Source organism: Patagioenas fasciata, chromosome 7 (assembly GCF_037038585.1).
Source record: "Patagioenas fasciata isolate bPatFas1 chromosome 7, bPatFas1.hap1, whole genome shotgun sequence".
In the NCBI taxonomy this organism is placed as follows: Eukaryota; Metazoa; Chordata; class Aves; order Columbiformes; family Columbidae; genus Patagioenas; species Patagioenas fasciata.
Genome location: NC_092526.1, coordinates 8390678 through 8411560, shown reverse-complemented (window position 1 = coordinate 8411560; position 20883 = coordinate 8390678). Strand labels below are relative to the sequence as shown.

General features: G+C 38.4%; 1 protein-coding gene across 4 annotated transcripts in view; it reads right to left on the bottom strand.

Annotated features, from left to right (window-relative positions):
- Positions 1–64: 64 nt before the first annotated feature.
- Positions 65–20883, bottom strand: part of NCKAP5 (NCK associated protein 5) — a 374621-nt gene continuing 353802 nt past the window's right edge. For all 4 annotated transcript variants that reach the window (XM_071810787.1, XM_065840878.2, XM_065840881.2 and 1 more), the window contains one exon: positions 65–1668. In XM_071810787.1, the coding sequence (XP_071666888.1) occupies positions 1387–1668 (282 nt within the window). In that variant the 3' untranslated portion in view covers positions 65–1386. The remainder of the gene's footprint in view (positions 1669–20883) is intronic.

Below are 20883 nucleotides of genomic sequence, written 5' to 3'. Positions count from 1 at the left end.
AACCTCCCCTTCTGAGCCCGGGGTTCACACCGACCCTTCCCAAATACCCCTCTTGAAGCACACGTATGCAAGAGAACTTTTATTTACCAAAGATGTTTCAATGAAAATTTCTTAAAAGTCGAAAAAAACCCGATGCGAGTATACGGCAGAAATGACTCAAAATATAACAAATTGCACAAAATATTAACACTGATCATACAATATTTCAAAGATTAACAGGCATGTGCTAAAGAAACTGTAGAGTCTAGAAATATCCCAAATATATCTAGTTTACAGATCGCTGTACAAAAAGCAGTTATAAATACTTCACATCTAGAAAAAATACACAGAACCTTTGAAATAGACTTTCCCTTACATATAAACAACCTTTGTAGAAAAAACAACACCCAATACACACCAACCCCCCTGCTCCTAGATATGTTTGAACTGGTTAGCACCAACATCTTAAAGCGAATCACAAACAGGAGTTTAGGTTTTTAAAAATTATTTTAGCATTTACAATTTAATGAAGACCAAAACGGGGACTACAAAAAGATAATACGATACGGTACATTCAGAAAATGATAGGAAATGAGTACAGAGGGGGTGGAAATTAAGAAATTACACTGCAGCCAGAAGTAAAGGGTGGTTTGTGTTCTCACTCAGACGAGACTCCCGGTTGTGTCAGCAGTGAATTATTTGACCCTGATCTTTCAAACAGTTATGCACATGATTTATGAAGTCAATACCAGCCTTTTAATTGATTAATTTTCTTGTCATGTCAAAAGTCAAAACTCTTTCAAAATAAGATACCTGTTGTGAAGTTTTAATAACTGAAATGCACATTTCCCTATAACACCTGTATGGAATTGCACTAGAATTAAAAAATAAAATCTGTTTTGTAAAAGGGAGTCTGAGCAAGTTTATTACAAACAATTTGGCAGGCTCAGGTTTATGGTTACGCAGTGTTTCAACATACAGTTTTAAGACTAGAACAATTATAATTTTCTTTAAAAATCTACCAACTTTACTTGTCAATATTAACATTAATTTCTTTAAGTTAGTAATCTGCCATTACAGGAGCATAGCACCAATTTAATAATTATTGCTGTCATTTTTCCCTACAAATATATTTTCCCAAGATATTTACATCTGTACAAATATTCACAAAAGTGCAAAATTAAGACTTTTCTTTCTGTGTCCCCGTTCACCGTGTTCAGTGTTGGGTCTCACGCAGGACGATGACCGCGTCTCGCCTTTCTTATTGCTGTGTGGTGAACAGTCCGAATGCCCCGCTGTGTATACGGCCATTCGGAGGGAGAATTTTCACCAATTCTTCTCCCCCCTCACTGCCCGCTCACCTTCAGCTCCGTTACGTGCCGCAGTCACAGCCCACTGGGAGAGTCCTCACGCGTCGTTCGAGCCTTGGCTGGCGCAAGAGGAGAAGCTGTCGTATAGAGAATCACTCAAGGATTCTAAATTGTCCACGTCGTGCCTACCCAAGCTATTCAAGGAAGCTGCTTCTTTCTTTCCATTTGCTTCCTTTTGTCCTTCAACCTCGTTCAGACAGTTCTTCTCTTTTTCTAATAAAAGTACGTTATTGCTGTTAAATTTATTGAGAGACTCCAGGGAAATTTTAGATAATCTATTCTGGGAATCCTCTTTTGTTTCTTCAGTTTGCTTTGATTTCTGTAATAAGCAAGGGAAATATTAGAAACATATTTCTTACAAAAAGTTATCTTACTGTACACCACTAATTCCTGTCTTTCCAAAGTTCACAGGGTTAACAGAACTAGATTGTTAGATGCTTATATCTCTGTTACAATTAAACAGAACTTTAATGTTCATTTTAGGATCAATCATAATTTTAATGATTCTGCTGAGACAAATAGGACTCCATTTACAAAACTGTCAAGTGCAATTAACGTCTTAAGTAGCAGATCCTAGGTATGCATGTGTTAAGCATCTCCAGCATCTTCATGGTAATTTATTTCTCCTCCTTTAAGAATACTTGGGATATGTTTAAACGGTTATTGGTTTAAGTAGAGTTTGGAGCCTACTAAAAACAAGGGTGCACAGACATGTTCAGAGGAGAAAAATAGCATTTTCGATGAATTACAGACGCAAACAAAGCTTGCTAGAGAATAACCTCACGTTTTGCATGTGTAAGCCTATTGATTTCCACAGACCCAAACCCTCTCTAATAGACAAGAAAGCAACAAGACAGGAAATTATACTGAACTCGGCCAATCCCCACAGACCAGAATCAATCGGATATTGGCCAGGCCTACTCTCAGAAGTGGTGTAATTCTGGTGGAACACCGGACGATGTATTAGCACATTATATTAAAAACACACTGTAGGATTATACAGGAGTAATTTTATCCCTTTGTTAGCTACCTGTGTTTTCAATCACAGATCTAACCAAAGAAAAGTTAGCGAACTGCACAGGGAGCAGTTCAATAAAAATGACCTGCTGTTCATATACAGGGTGTTTCAAAATCTGTGTAACTCCTCTTACAGATAATGTTATCACAGAAACAGGAGATAACATTCAACGTCTTATAGGACTCTTGGAGAGGTACGATGCAAGAATGCTAAGAGATGCTGTCAGAGTGCAACCCATTCCTCATTTTTGGTGTTACCATCAAATAGTGAAGACTGAACCAGTAAATTAACATCAATCCAAGACGAATACTTTGGTTTAAATAGAAAATGAAAAGGTATTTTAAGCATACCGAAAATAAAGCATGGCCATGTGTATGGATGATGCGGGTCACTACATACACAGTTGTAAAAGGTCATTAGAATTTTTTGAAAAATTCAGGTTTCAACTACGTCAAATGTTACACACGCTGTGCTGCTTATTCTTGGAAATCTTGGGCAAGAGGAACACAAATTGTTACACAGTTTGCTTCTTTAAGATAAAAATCAAAGTGCCAGTCCAATGACTGCTTAATTTGTGATCTCATCATATTTCCTAAGCTAACAATGCCCAGATTAGGTGAGTTTTTATCAAATGTTTCAAACAAACTTAAAGCAACAGGAGATGCTAAAATCTAAGTAAATGAAAATTTTCTGTTTGGTTCATTAATTAATCTTCCGTGTAAAAAATTTTAGGAGATGTCATGCTAGATTCTGATTTTAGATGACAGTTAAAACTATGGTCCCCAATATTTGTAGTTACAATGTTTTCTGCAATAGAGGAATATAACTCTTGGTAATGGAAACAAACATAAATTTAGGACCCTTCAATACACATTCTCCACAATTTCAGCTTAAAATGTTCTTCCCTTTGCCCTCATTTAAAATATTATACAACATTACTGAAACAGTTGTTTCACTTCTCTATAGGCCAGGTGAGAAAATTCTTAGACGTGGCATCAACAAAGTACATATTAGCACTTTTTGCTCTTCAGAGTACGAAACCTAAAATACATTTTATATGGCAGACTAAATGATTTTTGTTTGTGTATATTTCTCCCATTTCACAGCTTTATAAATTGAATGTTGCTGCTTAGCATAGACTTGGGGCTTCAAGAAGTCAATACTGGTGTTAGCAAGGTCTATGATAAAACTTGTATTGATTCAAAGGAGCCAATTTCAACTTCGGGGTAGGAGGAGCAGAGACACCCAGAGTGTTTGCTGCACAGAGCAGTCCCGATGAAGTATCAAAGTAAGAGCAGGTTTAAACCACAGGACAGACTGAAGTTAATTCAGTGGTACATTCTCCATATATACAGTAATATTTTATCCCCTGCAAACACAACCTTGACTGTAAGCCTATTTTAATCACACCCTAGTTTGTTATTTAATATAAGGCTAACATTTTATAAAATATATTTGAGAAACTTCAGGGAACAAAAGTATTCTCCACAAATTTTAAGTAAAACCACTGAATCAAATGAAATTGAAGCAAACTGAAGCCCATCAGTGAAACCCACTGCCAAAAGATACACAGAGTAGTGAACAGTACATCTATGATACATCAAGGATTAAAGGAAAAACTAATTCTAAAAGTTGCAGCAAAATTTATTACTAAAATACACAACTCAGAAATAAGCTATTGATTTTTTTTTTTGACACACAGCTGTCCTTTTAGATGTCTTAATGCCCAGTTACATCCTTTTGTAAAAAAAAAAAAAATAAAAAAACCTTTTAGTTTCTTTAACACATTACTGCAATAATATGCAGGTATGCAAAGGTAATTCTCCTGTCATGTGAAAAGCAATACTACGTGGTTTTTTTTCATTTGAAGTGGGTGTAATCTGTTCGGCTACAATACAGTGTTTCAGGCCACCTATTGCTCATTTTATAATTGGGTAAGAATGTGACATCTTGATAGGACTTTTGGTAGGGATTTAATATTTGAGAACTGTACTCAGATACCAGATGTACAGTATGTACAATATGATCTTATCTCATGATTTTACTAGTACAGCTGCACCTAAATAATCTGTTAAATTTCCTGTTAAATTGTATATGGAATAAAAATGTAGTTAGAAAGTTAAAATATGATATTCAGGTCCTTAACACACGGGAGAAAACTCACATTCCAAGCTCCATAAGCAAAGAAGAGAAAACTTTAAGCAGAGATATTAATATAAGAACCTGCCTAATCAATGAATCATTTTCTCCCAGAATAACAAAATTATGTACATTCCTAGAGTCGAATTTCTTTAAACTTGATGTGTCAGAACAAATGTTACCCCAAGTTCTTTAAGAATTTTTTTCTCTAGTTACTATAGATACAATTTTGAAAAAAATACCAAAGAGTATTTATTTAGATTCATCCTTAATTAAGTTTCTTATTTTTCATGGTAGTCACAACAGCTGCTAGATGAATCAAAAGGCAAAATGAAAGCAACTATAATTAGAATTTGCCTGACAAATTGTGTATGTGGTTAAGTAGTGTCTTTGGTGTTTTTCATGTAGATTTGTTACTAACTTCAGCATAGTCCCAGATATAACAATGAACAAGAGTGAGCCCAAAGATGTTAGCATTGTGCATTTTAAAATAATTAGTTCATTAATGCATTTAAGAGCCACACTAATGTGAACCAGTAGCTTTTGCTGCAGACAGGAACATTTGGCAGCAGATCAGATGCATTTTGTATTCACGAGAACCGGGTGAGATTTGGTAATAGCATAGAGAGCACCCAACCTCTAGGTCACAGGTTCCAGTCATATCTTCCTATATTAATAGTGACTCTCTGCATAACGAACAAGTGGTTTCATCACCACAGGCAAATAAAGGACTTGCTGATTTTGTTCAGTGTGGTCAGAAGCACTAAGATGGGACCAACAGTACGTGTTTGCTCTCAGACAGGATCCTTCTCAGAAGTAAGACGTAAAGCCATTGCAACCTGAAGGTGTTGACTTTGCTGCTGACTATTCTGCATCTGTTCTATGAATAAATAAGGTGTCTGATGCATTCAGTATGGTAACTATATGTTTCCTTAAATTTTAAATGAAGGGATAAACTTAAAAATATGTAGTCACACATTCTGGTCTAAGCAAAAAAAAAAAAAAAAGGCTCTGTGCAGAAAAGGACTGTGATTTTCACAGTGTTTCTGTAAAAGTGCTGGCCCATCACCCTAAAGCAGATCAATGTACAGCTTGTTTTACTTATATTAACTATATTTCTGTATAGAAAATCCATACAATTTTAGCCTTAGGGTAAGGGGAGCATTTGTTGTTCTAGTCGGTGTAAATGGAGAACTTCCCATCACGGTAGTTTCTTAGCTAGTCAGCGTGGGGTGCTTCACACCACCTGAGAGCAGTGACTAGTTGTCAGGAGAAACTCTACCTGACATAATAGAGAAATTCATCATGAGTCACATCACTTTGAAATACACTCATGAGTCATGAATCAGAATAATGTTTCCTTGTTGGCAATATCCTAAAGGGAATAACTAAAACCCATTAGTGATATAATAAAATCTGGCATGTCACTTCAAGCACAGCAAATTAGGAAAACAAAAGTAGCCTGCAGTTACCCTGATACATTATAAATAGGTGTTATTTCTACATTAATACATCAAATTAGATTTCTTTTTAAACTTTAAAAATGAAAGGTTACATGTGGGTAGAATGCATTTTCAGTGCTGTGTGATCACGGACTAGTCACAGCTGTAGCTGTTCTGAACAGCACAAAGACATTGCTGGTCTGATAGGAAGGAGCAGGGAAGGATGGGCAGGTTCAGGGGTGCAGAGGACCCCACCGCTGGCACACACAAGGGTTGCAACAGTAAGTCCATCTCTTCTAGGTGGTAACATGCATAAGCTCTGATTGCCTGGTGGTTGGGCTATGCTTGTAAGGCATGCCAGTACCCAGAATTAGCAATGAACCATTCTGCAGGAAAAATGCATTTTCCAGCTAAGTTTAGTTAACCAGCACTTTAAAGTGCTCGGAATCAGTTACACACAATAATAAACTGAACTTTATTTTTGTCTCCCATGCACTGGTCAATTTAGTTTTCAGATTAACACAAAAGCAAGAAGGCCATTTCTTCAAGTGAAGTATAAGAGCAGAACAGTATTGGGTAAAAACAACTAAATTGCTATGAGAATTAAATATAGATCAACAAAATCAATATTTAATTGTATAATTCAAAGTCTTTCATTTCAGATCTGATCTCTAATAGGAGATACAAAATATGTTCACTTTTTTTTTTTTACTTATTATTTAAAACTTTATTGTGAAGGAAAACAATTTTCTTGATTTTTACCCTTTAAAAAATTGTTACTTACTTTGCCTGCATACGTTCAAGACAAACTTGATCTCACAATGCCACTGTTCCTTATTTTAAAATCCAGAGTTTTACCAATTTAGATATCCTCTAGTCCTACAATTGCTTTGTATTTATGACACAATGGGTCTAAATGGGATATGCAGCTGCAGCATGACATAGGTTGCTTATATATATAACTTGTGGAGCAGAGCATTTTTAATATGTTCGCAGCTTCTTGTAAAATAGGTGTATTGAGATACGGAGCAGTATTCTGATCATGGTGTAATCAGAAGTAACTTCCCACTGAATTCCATGGTGTTACAGGACCAGTCTGCAGCAGAAAGGTGTAGGATAAAAGGAGTTGGTTTTGAGCTCCCAGACATTATCTCTCCCTCAGGCAGCCAGGGCCTAATGCAACAGCAGCCTCTCTGTGGAAGGTGAACAATCTCCAGATTTCATTAAACATCGGATGGACAGGCAACACTCTGCAGTGAAAATAGTTGTACAGTAACATCCAGGAAACTACAAAGGTGGAAGCTGTAACTGCATGACCTCTGCAGTATTACAGCTGAGCTAAAATGCAATATTTGAACTTCTTTCTCTTTAAAGTATAACCTTAAATATTAAGTTAAGCCTTGCTCTCTCTTGTATATTGTCAGAAGCTTTAATCTATTTTCTGGACTGACAGTAAAATAATTTTTGAAATAATGAATCACCTTTTTCTACTTGAGCAGAAATCCCATGATTATTTTGCTGTAGCAGACAATGGCATTCTCAAAGGCACACCATCAGATTTTCAAGATAAACAGTAAGTGCCAGTTTATTTTCTTGGGAAAAAGTCCATTGATATGAAGTGTTTTAAAGTTCATTAGTCTGTTCAGCAGTTTATAGGAAAGCCATATATATATATAGGTACATATCATCCACTTATGGCGTTATGGGTAATATAACAGTGACAAAAGAACCAAAGCCTGCCTTCTCTATTTAAAAGTATAACAATGTATAAATATATTTAAGTTTTAGTATCACAATGACAACATTTCTGATGATCCTGAATTGTAGATAAATTACCTTAGAGGAAATAAAGCTCATTAGCACAAACTGTGTACGATTCATAACTGCAGATCTGGACAAAACAGCTATCACTTTAATGAATAGGTTACTGAGGAGCTGAGACTTAATGTCTATAGCTTGAATTCTTGTGTGGTTTAGGAGATAAAAGATAGTGAACTGAGCTTTATGCTTTCAGAAACATAGTTTTCATAATGATGAGCTGACTAGGTACATTCAGCATTCTAATGCCAAGAATATCATGCTCATCATTTACAAAGTATATTATTATTTTTTTGATATGATAAGACTGTTTGACCTGATTAGGTATATACCACCCCTCTTTGAACTTTTGCAGAATTTAATAAACTAGGATTTTCAGGTCCTGGTTTCCAGGTCAGGTAAATCTAACTTTTTACCTTCTGCTCTGTTATGAACAGAGCCACAAATATAGTTGTTTTCTCATAGCACTTCAGAATAGCCACTGGATGCATCGACTATGACTGGACAAAGTTTATTTAAAACAGAATATGAACTCTAATTCTAAATGGCAATACCTTGAAAAATGGTCACAAAGCAAGTGCTCAGTCAAGTGTGTTGAACGGAGTTATTAAAAAGAAAAGCAGTTAAGCACTGGTACATTCTCCAACAGGTAAAGCAGGCCTCACTCTGTTCACATGGGCGGAATTACCAATTCTGTTTCACAAAGAGGGAATCTACCCACTAAAAGCAACACTTACTGCAATCAGACACTCATCAAAAGGCATTAAGGAAGAAATATCCTTGGTGAGAAAGGCAGTTGATACTCAGTTACTAGAACCTGATAGACTGAAAATGAACCAGACTTGCAAAGGATATACTTTTCAGAGATCCTTTTAGATTTACTTGTAGAGGGAGTTGAATGACAAAATTGTTCCGATTTTCTAGGGATGGGAAAAAAAATTACAGTGCAAAAAAATTCATATTGAAATACAAGATTGCTGACAAAGTTATTGAACTTCATGTAACCATTTGAAGTTCAATTCTATTCCTCAACAGAATTATGTTGAGGGTTATGTTGCCAGTGATAACTTCCTGAATGGTGCTGTAACTGTGCAGTTTGAAGTAACTTCACTGTTTTAGTCTTCATCAGACTATTTCATGACACAGCGCTTAAGTATACAGAGGTTTGTCCTACTGATTGAAAGTAGTTGTCCCTACGTTGATGAAAGTAAGGGCGATTGTTTCAATGGAGACGGGGCTTAATAAAAGAAAGGCTTACAATTTTATCGTAGATTAGAGGTATGGATGATTTTTTTTTTTAATTGGGATACTTAATGAGAACTGAATCATGAAGAGGAAAAAAGGTATAGTTCAAGAAAGATTTTTAAAATCTAATACAAAATGCAGTTCTTAAAGAGACAGACTCTATCACACATTAGACTGTAGAAAAAATTCCTCTCAAACTCGGTAAATGCAGGATCATACTCATACAACGTATAATCTCACCAACATTTTCAGTAGTTGGGGTCATTTTTGTGTATGGCTGAAGTGTTCTCAGACTACTATTTCTAAGTATTAGCTGTGTTCTTACCTGTCTTCATTTTACACCTTTGGCTTTTTTGAACAAGACTACTTATTTTAGTAATGACAAAGACACTTATCCTCTCACTCTCTACTGATGTCAATCTCCCAGTATACTGATAGAAAATGGAATTGCACTTCAAGACTGTACTACAAATGGAAATTGGTAGTGGGTAATGATTTTCCACACTAGTAATCCTCCCTTTTGAGTACTGCACTAGATTCACCTTAAGTTAGCCTGTGACTATCCAAGATACATCGGCTGACCTAAGGGCAAAAAGACAAAGCAGCAGAAAGGAGCAATGTTATGTGGCAGCATCAAGAGCCAATCGGCAGTATGAAGAAACCATGCAGAAATAGTTCTCCCAGCTATGAAAATTGTCTTGTTGTATGCACTAAGAGGGCTGTGCTGTCTGCAGGGGCATTCAAAGAGTAGCAATCTCTGCTGGAAGACCTGCAGAGGAAAGAAAGGGAATGTCCCTTCTAACAAGTTTTAAAGATGATTCATAGAGGTCATTTAAACAAAGGAGTGAGCTCCACAACAAACAGTTTTCTCTGGTTTAGTCCCCAAGGAGGACAGTCAGGAAGGGACAAACAACCTTTCCAGACCCAGCAGTCCACCTCTGTGTTACTGCATGTTTAACTGCTGTGGAAGGAGCCTCCATGTTTGCATAGGTGGTGCACACACATCTGAACGATATCTCTTCCAAGCTCTGACCAAACGGAAATACAGAGGTGAGAATTTTCACATTTGGAAGCAAGATCTTTATTTTTAAAATATTCTGAATTAGCATGCTTAAACCCTACCCCAACAAAATAGGTTTTTTTTGGAGCCTGAAGTTGTCATTCTCCCTCCCACTCGAGATTTTAATCAACTCTTTACATATCAGATTTTTTTACCTCTTATTAATCTAACCCAAACCCATTGCCCTGTCTTTCCCCCTCTGTGACAACTGGCGTCTGGAAGGCACGGAAGAAACCCCCCAGGTGTGCTGCGCTCTATGAGGACGTGGATGCCCCTTCTCTCAGTGGGGGTGAGGGGAAGTAGCTGGGCAATGGTGTCATGTTGTACACTGGTAAGCACTCCTGCAGGCAGCAGAGGAAGAGGCTGTGGCCCCAGCTGCCTTCCCAGTAAACCTGTTGCAACCTGAAATATATGTGTACGCTCGTCTGACCTGTGCAATGAGACTACAACAGTTCCTTTGTAATCAGAGAAAACTGGGACAGTATAGATGCAAATCATGATGCTGGTTACATGACTGTGCTCACCACCTCTTCAGCTGGCATTATAATCTGCACAATTTTCAGTACTGATTCCAGCAAAGCATGAATTGCAGAATGGAAACCTATGTTTATGTTCATCTGTCATCAAATCCTACATAACAGTACGGTTATTTACATGTACCTTCTAAATTTTTGCAAACAATTTATCTTTGCTGTAGAGCAGAATATTTTGAGGGACAGAGGCACAATATGCACAGAAATCTGAGCAAGAGTTTCAGATATAGGCTGCAGAACAAAATTAAAGTAGAAGGATAAATCCTCTCTTGCAATTTTTAGTTCATTCCAGTACACCAAGTCGTATCAATAAAGAGCCCATAGTATAAGTCAGCTAGAAAATAAATGCTATGAAGGATGTTCCATTTTATGTCGTTTGAATTTGATTAGTGATTAGTCTTGGTGGTTAAACCACATGGGAACAGTAATCAAGGTTTCCCTACTGCGGTTCTGTAACAACTGGAAAACACTGTTGGCTCATGTCCTATACCATGATGGGATATTAACCTAAAATCTAATTAATCTATGAATAAATTATGGTTCTAGAAACATACTACATTATAATCAATTTTAAGTGAGTTCCTAACAGAAGATAAGATGAAGAAAAAGCTGTAAAATTACCAGAGGTTGATAAATTCTGTTTACTATGACTGATGATTTTTATGGAGGATAATTTTACAATCCATCAAACTTTTGTCAGTTCAAGAATCATGCTGCCAAACGTATGCAGTAAATTAATTTTTAAATTTACATATTTATTAAAAAATCTTATTGAAAACAGCAGGAAGTAAGCCTTGTTTGAATAATAAAATAACTTGTTATTCTACTGGAAAGAAAACAAAAAAAACAACCAACCTTCTATTAAGATGATTTTATAGTAAGGCAATAATTATAAACAGCTACATGAATTAGTTAACCAAACAATGTATTAAATAGCCAACCCCAAATTAATCAAGAATTTAAAAAAAACTGTTGGAAGATAATCAAGTAAAACAACGTAATTTAAAAGCTGAGAAATTCATGGCTGAGTTTCAGATGTGCTTGAGGATGTGTTTGTTATCTCAGGCCCACTGGCAGGAGCTGCAGCATTCCCTGTGAAAGTGTGGGGAGCTGCAGGTGTCTGCACAGCTGACCCACGCATGGTGCTGAAGAGAAAAGGAGGCTCAGCAATCCTCTTGTGCACGTGGCACCAGGAACATGCCCAGTGCCATGTGCTGCTGGCTCCAGGAATCACGCTGTCACCCAAGCCTACGCTTGTTCTCACTGAAGTCCACTGCACCCTGGGCACCTCCCGCTAAAAGCTGGATAAGAACCACAGAAACATCTGCTGAACATGGGAATAAACAGAGACAACAAGGGAGCAAGGACCACGGCATGTGGCAGGATGTGGCTTAACTCATGAGGGGAGCAGGAACTACTTCCCCACCATTTGTGCAAGGAAGGATCAAGAAGAGTGCCAAAATGGTGGAACTGGGAAGGATCGGGATATGATCTGAGGCAATTAAGGCACCTTAGAGACCAGCCGAGCAGAGTTCTTGTCTGCATCTGCTTGCAAGGCGTCATTTCAATATTAACCATCACTTTCATCACAAAGATTTTCTGCTTCACCTTTGACATGTTACTACACTGCTGTGATTCCTGTGCTGTTCATACCCCACAGATGTGCTCCTGGAATCAAAAGACCACCAGAGACAGGTCTCATGTCCTCATTGTTTCCTTCCCTGGTCTCACCTCCACAGTTACTGCAGTTTTCTTTGCCCACTACTCCTGCTGGGGCCAGCCACTCACACTCTTGAAATGCCTGCTTTGCGTATGCAAAATACATAAGCCATCCTGTTGGCATCCATCAGAAACAAGACTCGCGTAACAATGACGATTGTGCTTCCTTGCTCAGCCCTCTCACTTGTCTCATGAGAGACCAGAATCAAGGAACAAGCCTTCTCATCTGATTTATAGATTATGGAGTACCTGGTATGTGTTCAAACATGGCAGTATGCCCCTGGTACCTGAGAGAATCCATGTCATTTGGGGCATCTGCCACAATTACTATGAGAAAGCACTTCGCCTGTGCGTATTGACAACATCAAGAATAGAAACAGGCTAAAATTAGAGTTAATAATTTATCCACTGGACTAAAATACATCTTGATGGAAAAAATATAGATCATAACTAATCTCATGTTTATCAGACAACTCAAGGGTACAGTCCTGGGCTGAAAATCAGTAACTGTGTGAATTAATCCAAAAGGAAATGAAAAAAACAGGGCTACCTGCAAGGAATAGGCAATTCATGTAATAAATGCAGATTGTAGATGATATTCGTTTGCCCAGCTCTAAAGGACAATTAAAAAGAAACATTGTGAATTAGCAGAGTAATACTGGGCACCAAGATGACCACTGCTGGAGATGCAGGTGGAAGTTCCTACAGCCAGGATATTTATGAAGTGTGCCTCCTCACAAAATTAAAGCAGTGATATATGTTTTTATTAATACGCATATAATTTGGCTGTGATCCGAGGGGAATTTCAGTTAATTTATGGGCTTAGATTTGTTTGCTTCATCTTTTAGATACAAGTACATCTGCTTGTGGTCATGAGAACCTCTATCCTACTTTGTGGTTTTGCATGTCAGGCATGCAAACTCTCTCTCACTCAGATCTGGCAGGAGGCATTAGCGGTTGCAAACCCTCTGTGAGGGGTACAGCCTCAAACCAGAAAGGAGTCAAAGGACAAGTGTGCTGGACAGACCTTTGCCTTCTGCCTTTGCCTTCCCTGGATACCAGCAGGGTTCAGGTTAAGCAGCTAACAGGATTGAAAAGCCTGGTAAACATTCGTGCTGAGCCCATCTGGGCTATAAAAGTCCCCTCTTTGAATGCGAGGTGTTATTTTGACAAGGCTTTGGAGGCTTTTGGGAGAAAAGGAAGCACAGTGAAAATACACACTGGGAACCCCAGTTCTGTGGGGTCTGTTTGGCTGTGAGAAAACCTTCGCTGGGAATGACCAAAGAAGGAATTTGGTGTGAGGAACCAGGACAGGCTCCTGTTCCCACAGTGGGCTTCCTGCAGTGACAGAATAATGTATTTTTTGTATTGATTTTGCTACAATTTGTGTATAAATAAAGAAATGTATACGTGAAGTGAGAGCCAGCCACAAGAATGGATTTTCTCGACAAACGCTTTAGAAGATTTATTGACCTTAGCAATCGAGAAATGTTGCTGCAGTATTAATGCTGCAAACTGCTGTGACATACTGGTAATAGAGAACATGTTCCTATGCCTAAAATACATATTATAATATTGTTAATATAATAGGCCACTAGGAGGACTAAAATACAACTGGAATTCAAGTAGACACAACGTAGAACTAATATGCACTCATTTTCTTGAATGACCAAAGATGATACAAACAGGAAACCTGGATAAAAAAAATAAAGCAGTTCCCTGGCCCTATTAGTGAATGCATAATTTGAAGAGTGTTGCTGAAAATGAACAGGCATTTGACATTTATTGGAATACAAAAAAAAAATCTTTAAAGTGTTGATTTCTTTGATATTTTAGATTATTCAGCATTCAAGTACTTGTAAGCATGGAATAAAACTTTCCTTTGTGTGCAGACGGAGCCCTGTATGGACAGCAGGATTGCCAAAGGTGGTACAGTTCTGCTCATGCAAAACTCTTTGCACGATCAGAGTGTGAATTTGCTTCTGACGTTCTGAAAATGCCACAGCAGAGGGGCGATGTGTTTGTGGTTGGCCCTTGTAGCGCAAGAGCCCATCCTGAGCAAGAATGCCTGATGAGAATATTGAGTGATAATGATTATTTGCTTAGCAGTGCTATGGGGCCTTCAAAGCCCTGAAAGCAGCCTCCTAATAGTACTGGATTAAATTATAAATGCAGATGGAAGGTATTATTTATATTCTTTATTTAAAAAGGGGGAATTAAATAGCAAGAGAAATTCAGCAATTTGGACAGTCAGCCAGAACATCACCCTGACCTCCATAGTCCTGCACTCTTAACTGCTAAGCTTTCTGTCACTATTTGAATGTTTATTCTCTTATTTGCAGGCAGAAAATTCTCTGTGGAAAAACAGAGGCCTGTATTGTTTTCAGTAGAGAGCATGTGAAATACTCTTCGACATACAGGACCTGGCATTTTATGCAGTAGTTAATCAAATGTTTTGCACTGACTTCAGTAGACTTTGGATCAGTCTCTTGATGCATTAGAGAGATAAATTATTTAACTTACTGAGTTCCCCTAGAAACAAAATATTGAGCTGCAAACAAAGCTAACAAACACCAAATGGGATACCATCTGCTGTAATGAACGGAACATGACCAGTTTCCCCCATGCTTGAGATTGTTCCAAAACACTATCTGAAATAGGTTTGTTAAACTCCCAACTGTCTCACAAAATTGGCTTAGCACAGGTTAGCAAATGCTAATACCACTCGCAACAGCAAGCCAGACTCCAATATATCAATTGGAGTTGTCTGTGATTTTATTTCTGTTGGACTGCCCTGTGTAAAAGCTCAGGGATTTTCTGCTGTCTAGAGCCTATAGAGCCTATGGACGTATTTCTGTTCATGCACTGTGTCTGAGGGCCTATGGACACCGAGTAGTTTCTGTCCCTGAGTAAATATGAATAGTAATTATCTGTATAATGATGCACTCATTAATCTGGATTCTTCTATCCTTTGACATCCAGACTCCATGCCTTACAGCCTTCTGGAGGAACAGGATATGGAGGCAAAGGAGGCTCTGTCTCCCACAGGAATGCCAGGAGATTACTTAAATGCCCAGAGCATTCCCTACTTGGTATCAAAGTTGTTAGCTGTGATGAAGAACAGTTCCCAAACACTCTCACAGGGCAGGAGGAGACTGCTCAGCTAAATGAAGTGCATGTGACACTAGTGGGTGCCATGAATGTTAGCTCACTTTCCACCAGGAAAACACACTAATTGAGCAACCAAGTAGTTTTTACATAATGTGAGGAAAAAATCCGATAGTATTTGATCTGTAGAACAAGAAAAAAAAAGTCTCCATATCTAAATTTCTGCATAGCCAGACACTTCATCTTGTGGTATCACCACTGCAAGTGATGGAACTACCATGAGCAAAGAGAACCTCCAAAGACTATTCAGTCTTGAGGAGGTAACAGCTCTCCATATTTTGCAGCTCTTTCACATGGTGACTGATGTTCTTTGGCTTGCTCTGCTGACTCTGTTTTCATCATTGTGCTACTACTGATGCCATGATACAGATTCCATGTTTTTACACTGGATTTTATCTATAGAAATGCTGCATTATATATGTTGAACTCTATGGAACCTTGGCTTGTTATAGCAGTTCTCAGAAACATGAAAAGAATGATGTTCCAGTAACAGTAATAACAAAAATATTTTGTAAAATTATATAGATTTATAGTTCTAGCATTTTCCAATTGCTCATACTCTAATGGTATGCAAAATGCAATAACAAGTTGGGTTTAAAAGACTTTCATTATGATATGATTTTAACTGTAACATCGTAGGACCAGATTAAAAAATACACAGTATCTGGCCTTCCTTCCAACTCACGGGAAACTGCCTGCTGAGGTTCCATGCTATTGCCCACAGAGCCAACGTACAGAAGGAGGGTGCTAGAGACCAAAACTTCCAGACAGAGTGAGAATATCTAAACCAATTTTCAAGCACCTCTATGAACACCATGATTTTCACAGGATCCAAATACGTGAATGTCAGAGACATCAACAACTGCTGCAGATTTCTAGCACCTTTGAAAACTGGGCAGCTGACGTGTCTAAATATCAATTTAGGCACAGCCACTAGGAAAGGAAGCCTGAACAAAACAGCCTTTATTTTTAGTGATTAGGGGCCATGAGCAAGAGTCTGCAGCTCTTTCACCAGCGAGCAGGAATCATGTGGTGGCTGCTCAGCTACTTCTGTACCTTGGTTTCAGGTGTTGTCTGAAAAGGTCTTACATGTTACCAATAAGTTTCCCAGTCTGGTAACTTTTCTGTGAATACAGTGTCTTGGTGAAGTTTGGATACTCCTGTTTTAAAAAATATTGTAGACTATTACTCATGATTAACATTTTAATTTTATACTGCTCAGCAATATAATATTTTCATATTTAATTTTTTTCATTCCCACCAATTTCTGCTTTACTTTTCATCCACTCAAATCCATCTAATAATGCAATCAAGAGGTACAGCCAACATGGGTTCACAAAGGGAAAGTCCTGTTTAACTGGTCTGATATCCTTCTATGATAAGGTCACCCACCCTGTGGATGAAGGGAAGGTGATGGATGTAGTTTTTCTGGATTTTAATAAGGCTTTTGATACTACCCCTCACAGCATCCTTCTGGACGAGTTGTCCAACTCTGGAATGAGTGGGATCACGGTGCGCTGGGAGAAGAACTGGCTGAAGGGCAGAGCTCAAAGGGTTGTAGCAAATGGGGCTTCATCAGGCAGTTGGAGCAGATGATCATTGTAGGCCCCTTCCAACTGAGTTGAGTTCTGTTCTATTCTATTCTATTCTATTCTATTCTATTCTATTCTATTCTATTCTATTCTATTCTATTCTATTCTATGCTATGCTATGCTATGCTATGCTATGCTATGCTATGCTATGCTATTCTAATCCTATTATAGATTTGTCCTGGTTTTGTTAAAAAACAAGTTTCTCTTTTAGTGAATTTTGCCTGTCAGCTAAAGCCTTCTTATTAGCTGCATTTTCCTGGAGAACCAGACACATATTTTGGTAAACCTAGCAATGGAATGCAAACTTATTGATAAGTACGGATGGACATCTCGCAAGAGGGGCAACGAGAAACCGGTGACTGAGAGACTGACCAACGGTGTATAACATGCCATTCACATGAATACTTCATATAAAAGTGGGAGATCATGAGGATCTCGTCCCTTTTCTCCTTCCCTTCTGCTTATGGCCGACATTAGGAGAGGACCTTGCTAATCGTCCCTGCAAACTGAGGCCTAGTGAGAGACTGAATCCAGCTCTGGTTGGCTACAGAGTCTAATCCAGGACTTTGGGTGCTGGCTCTGCAGTTGCTGAGACTTTCAAGATTGGTTTTGTATACTTTGTATTATTTTCTCTATTCTTATCAGTAGGATTGGTAAAACATCTTTAATTTTTCCAACTCTCTTCTCTCCGTCCTTCTTTCCCTCCCGATCGCCTGTCCTGAGTGGGAAGGGGGGAGAGGGAGGGGCAAAAGGGGGAAGTGGGGGGGAGAGGAGGTTAACAATACATCTGCCGGGGTTTGATTGTCACCCCGCAATCTTAACCCTCGACAAGATTCTGGAACAGAAAATGAACAGCGATTTCAGCTTGCGAGCAATCTGAAGCCTTCTTTTAGAGCATGCTTTACAGAGCACTCAATAACCCACAGGATATGTGCATATGTAATAGGATGTCAGAAAAATAACTTTTAAGTGTTTGACTGGCAATTATTCAGATAATTCTTCAAATAATCACTTGTGGTTTTATTTGCTGAGAATAACATTAGAGTAGTTAAGGGAAGTTCTTAAGGCTATGGCTTTTTATAGCAAGTAAAAGTGCTAGTGATCTCTATTAACGATCAGGCAAGGAATGGAGTAATCCAGAGAGGTGGCACTAATAGGAGCAGAGATATCAGGATGTGTCTCAGTCACTGATGGATTGATGGGCAGTTCAGGTTGAGAGGACTCTGATGTATGCTATGAAACTTTATTTGTTCCTCTTAGCCTTTGTGAAACATAATTAAACGATTAAGTTACATAGCTATATCTTTAAAACGTCTCAAACTTCCTTGTGTTACTTTATTGCTAATAAGCCTGCTGAATTCCATGATTATTTCTCCTACCAAACACAAATATTACTTCCAATGAAAGTAACATGGATGCTGCACAAGGTAGTCATGTACCAGGGCCTAACACTAAAGATACAGTAAGAAATATTTCACTTTGGGACTTGCTATAAATTAGAGTGTTTGAATTCACAAAAAATATTTAACAAATACTTTTCTTAAGGATTTAGACAATCTGTGTGTGGAACAAACTTTAAACAGCTACATGATTTTTTGCAGATATTTGACATAAAATTTGCCTTCTTTTCAAAGAGTATGTCGATTAGGATATTATTATCTGTGTACATATAAAAAGAAATAGCATCTTTTTAAAAAAAGAGCAATAGTTTGCTAACATATTTTTAGCATACTGGCACAGTTCCTGCTACCATCCGCTCTATAACTTACTCCTCATGTATTCTGCTCAGGACTCTCATACTAAAAGATCAGTCATTTCCTACCCTTCCCTGCATGATGTTTGAGTGCTTTATGCAAAACATATTACTGTTATAGATGGAGAAGGCAAGTTTCAGCTGGAAAAACAATTCAAAAAAATATTAGAGCATTATTCATCTCATTTAACTCTGCTAATCAGATGCTACTTTTGGAGTCAAAATATTTTCCAGCTTCAGAAAACAAACAGTTCACTGAATACCTCTCTGCCCTGCTGCTCTCATCTTGATTGAGTCAATCCAATGTTTATTGTATCCAATTTATTTTTTAGCTTTTTCTTTTATTACTAATAAAATTTCTGCCGTTATAACAATTATACTATCTCACAAGCTTACTAATATTTATCATTCATTGCTGTTAATGTGCCCAGAATTCCATTTTGGCCTACAGTATAATTATAATATTCCAATTTAACACAGAGAGAAGTGAAACCTGAAGCTTTATTTCCAACGATGGAGGACTGAAGAGTGTCTGGTTACAAATGGGAGAAACATTAGTGCACTTTGGGCCACGCTGCAAATCACAGCAGCTCCATCTGTCAAACCTTTGAAAAACAGCTCAGAATATTTTCCACTCAGAAAACACTAGCAAATGATCATTTTATTCAATATGTACTTTTGGTTCTTATCAGACTAAAGGATCTACCTACTTATACCCAAGAGCCATGGTGTCTTTTAAATCCTGATGTAATCTCCAGTTACATAGGCAAATAGCCGTAATAGTGCTCAGGGTGTGTCTGCAAGGCACGGTGCAGTGCGCTGTGAAGATATTGGTGAGCCAGCTCGGTGGGCTGGGACCAAACTCAGTGGGGTCTTATCACCACTCCGCTTATTTCAGCCACCCAGCCCCACTGAGAAACAGCCTGGAGTAATTAGGCCACAAGGAGCTGCGCTACCGCTGCGCCCAAGCAGGCTGACTGTGAAATAGCTACGTACCGCTCTGCCTTGCTCTGGGCATTCGAACACGAGCTGTTTTGGGCCGTTTCCTCAGGGACTCCAGCAGATGAGCTGCAGGACATTTTGTGACATCTGAGCCAGTGTGTAAAGTGCTTATGCGACTCCTACATGCTGAAAAGACAAGACTCTCTCTGTAATTTAAAATTACTTGCTGAGAAGGTGAGATATGGGGTTTCTGCTCCAGCAATCTACTCATAAAAGGACAGAGTTCTCCCCTCCTTACAGTGCCAAAGGAGTTATATTCAGCGAGCACAACACTCCAGCTGTGGCCACAGGACAGCTCAGTGTGTTGCCTTAAATCAGACAAGCCCACACATCTGCACCTGGCGCTTGGCAAACCACACAGGCACACTTCCCTCAGCGCTGGGGGGATTTACTGTTACGTGACATCGGCACTAGAGCTGCACCTACATGCCAGTGATGCTCCAAGTCCTTAACTTTCCTCCTGTAGCTCCAGCTTTTCACTTCCTCCGCATCTTCTCTCAGACTCACATCCAAACTATTCTCCTGTTAGCCTTGCACACCATGTGTTTTAAATGCCACAAAGCCTGCTCTACTATGCCAAAGACTTTCTGTCCCTCACCAATATCCAAATACTCTTTAAATAAAAACTGTGTTAAAATATATTTGAGTTAGAATGTCGCCACCTACTCGTCCCCATAAATACACTAACCAAACATAAAATAGAACTTTTACACCAGCTGGAGGGCTAGTCAGAATGGGGTTTGGTGGCACAGCACTAAAACTACTGAGTCCATTAGCGTTAAAAGCAGAACTGCATCGGCAGATAACAGCTTCCTGTTCTTTTAGGGTTTTTCCCAAAAATATCCCTTGCATACCATTAAAAAAGACATTTTCTCTGATGGACTCTGCCTTCCAAATGTCATTTTGCTTTGCCAGAGCCTTTTAAAAACTTTAAATAGTTATGGAGAATGTTATCATCCTTCTTGCTGAGCCGCTCTCCATTGCTTGATTTTTTACTAAAAGTCTCAGCAGTGTAAGAAGCCTCAGTTGTTTCACCTGCAAGGCA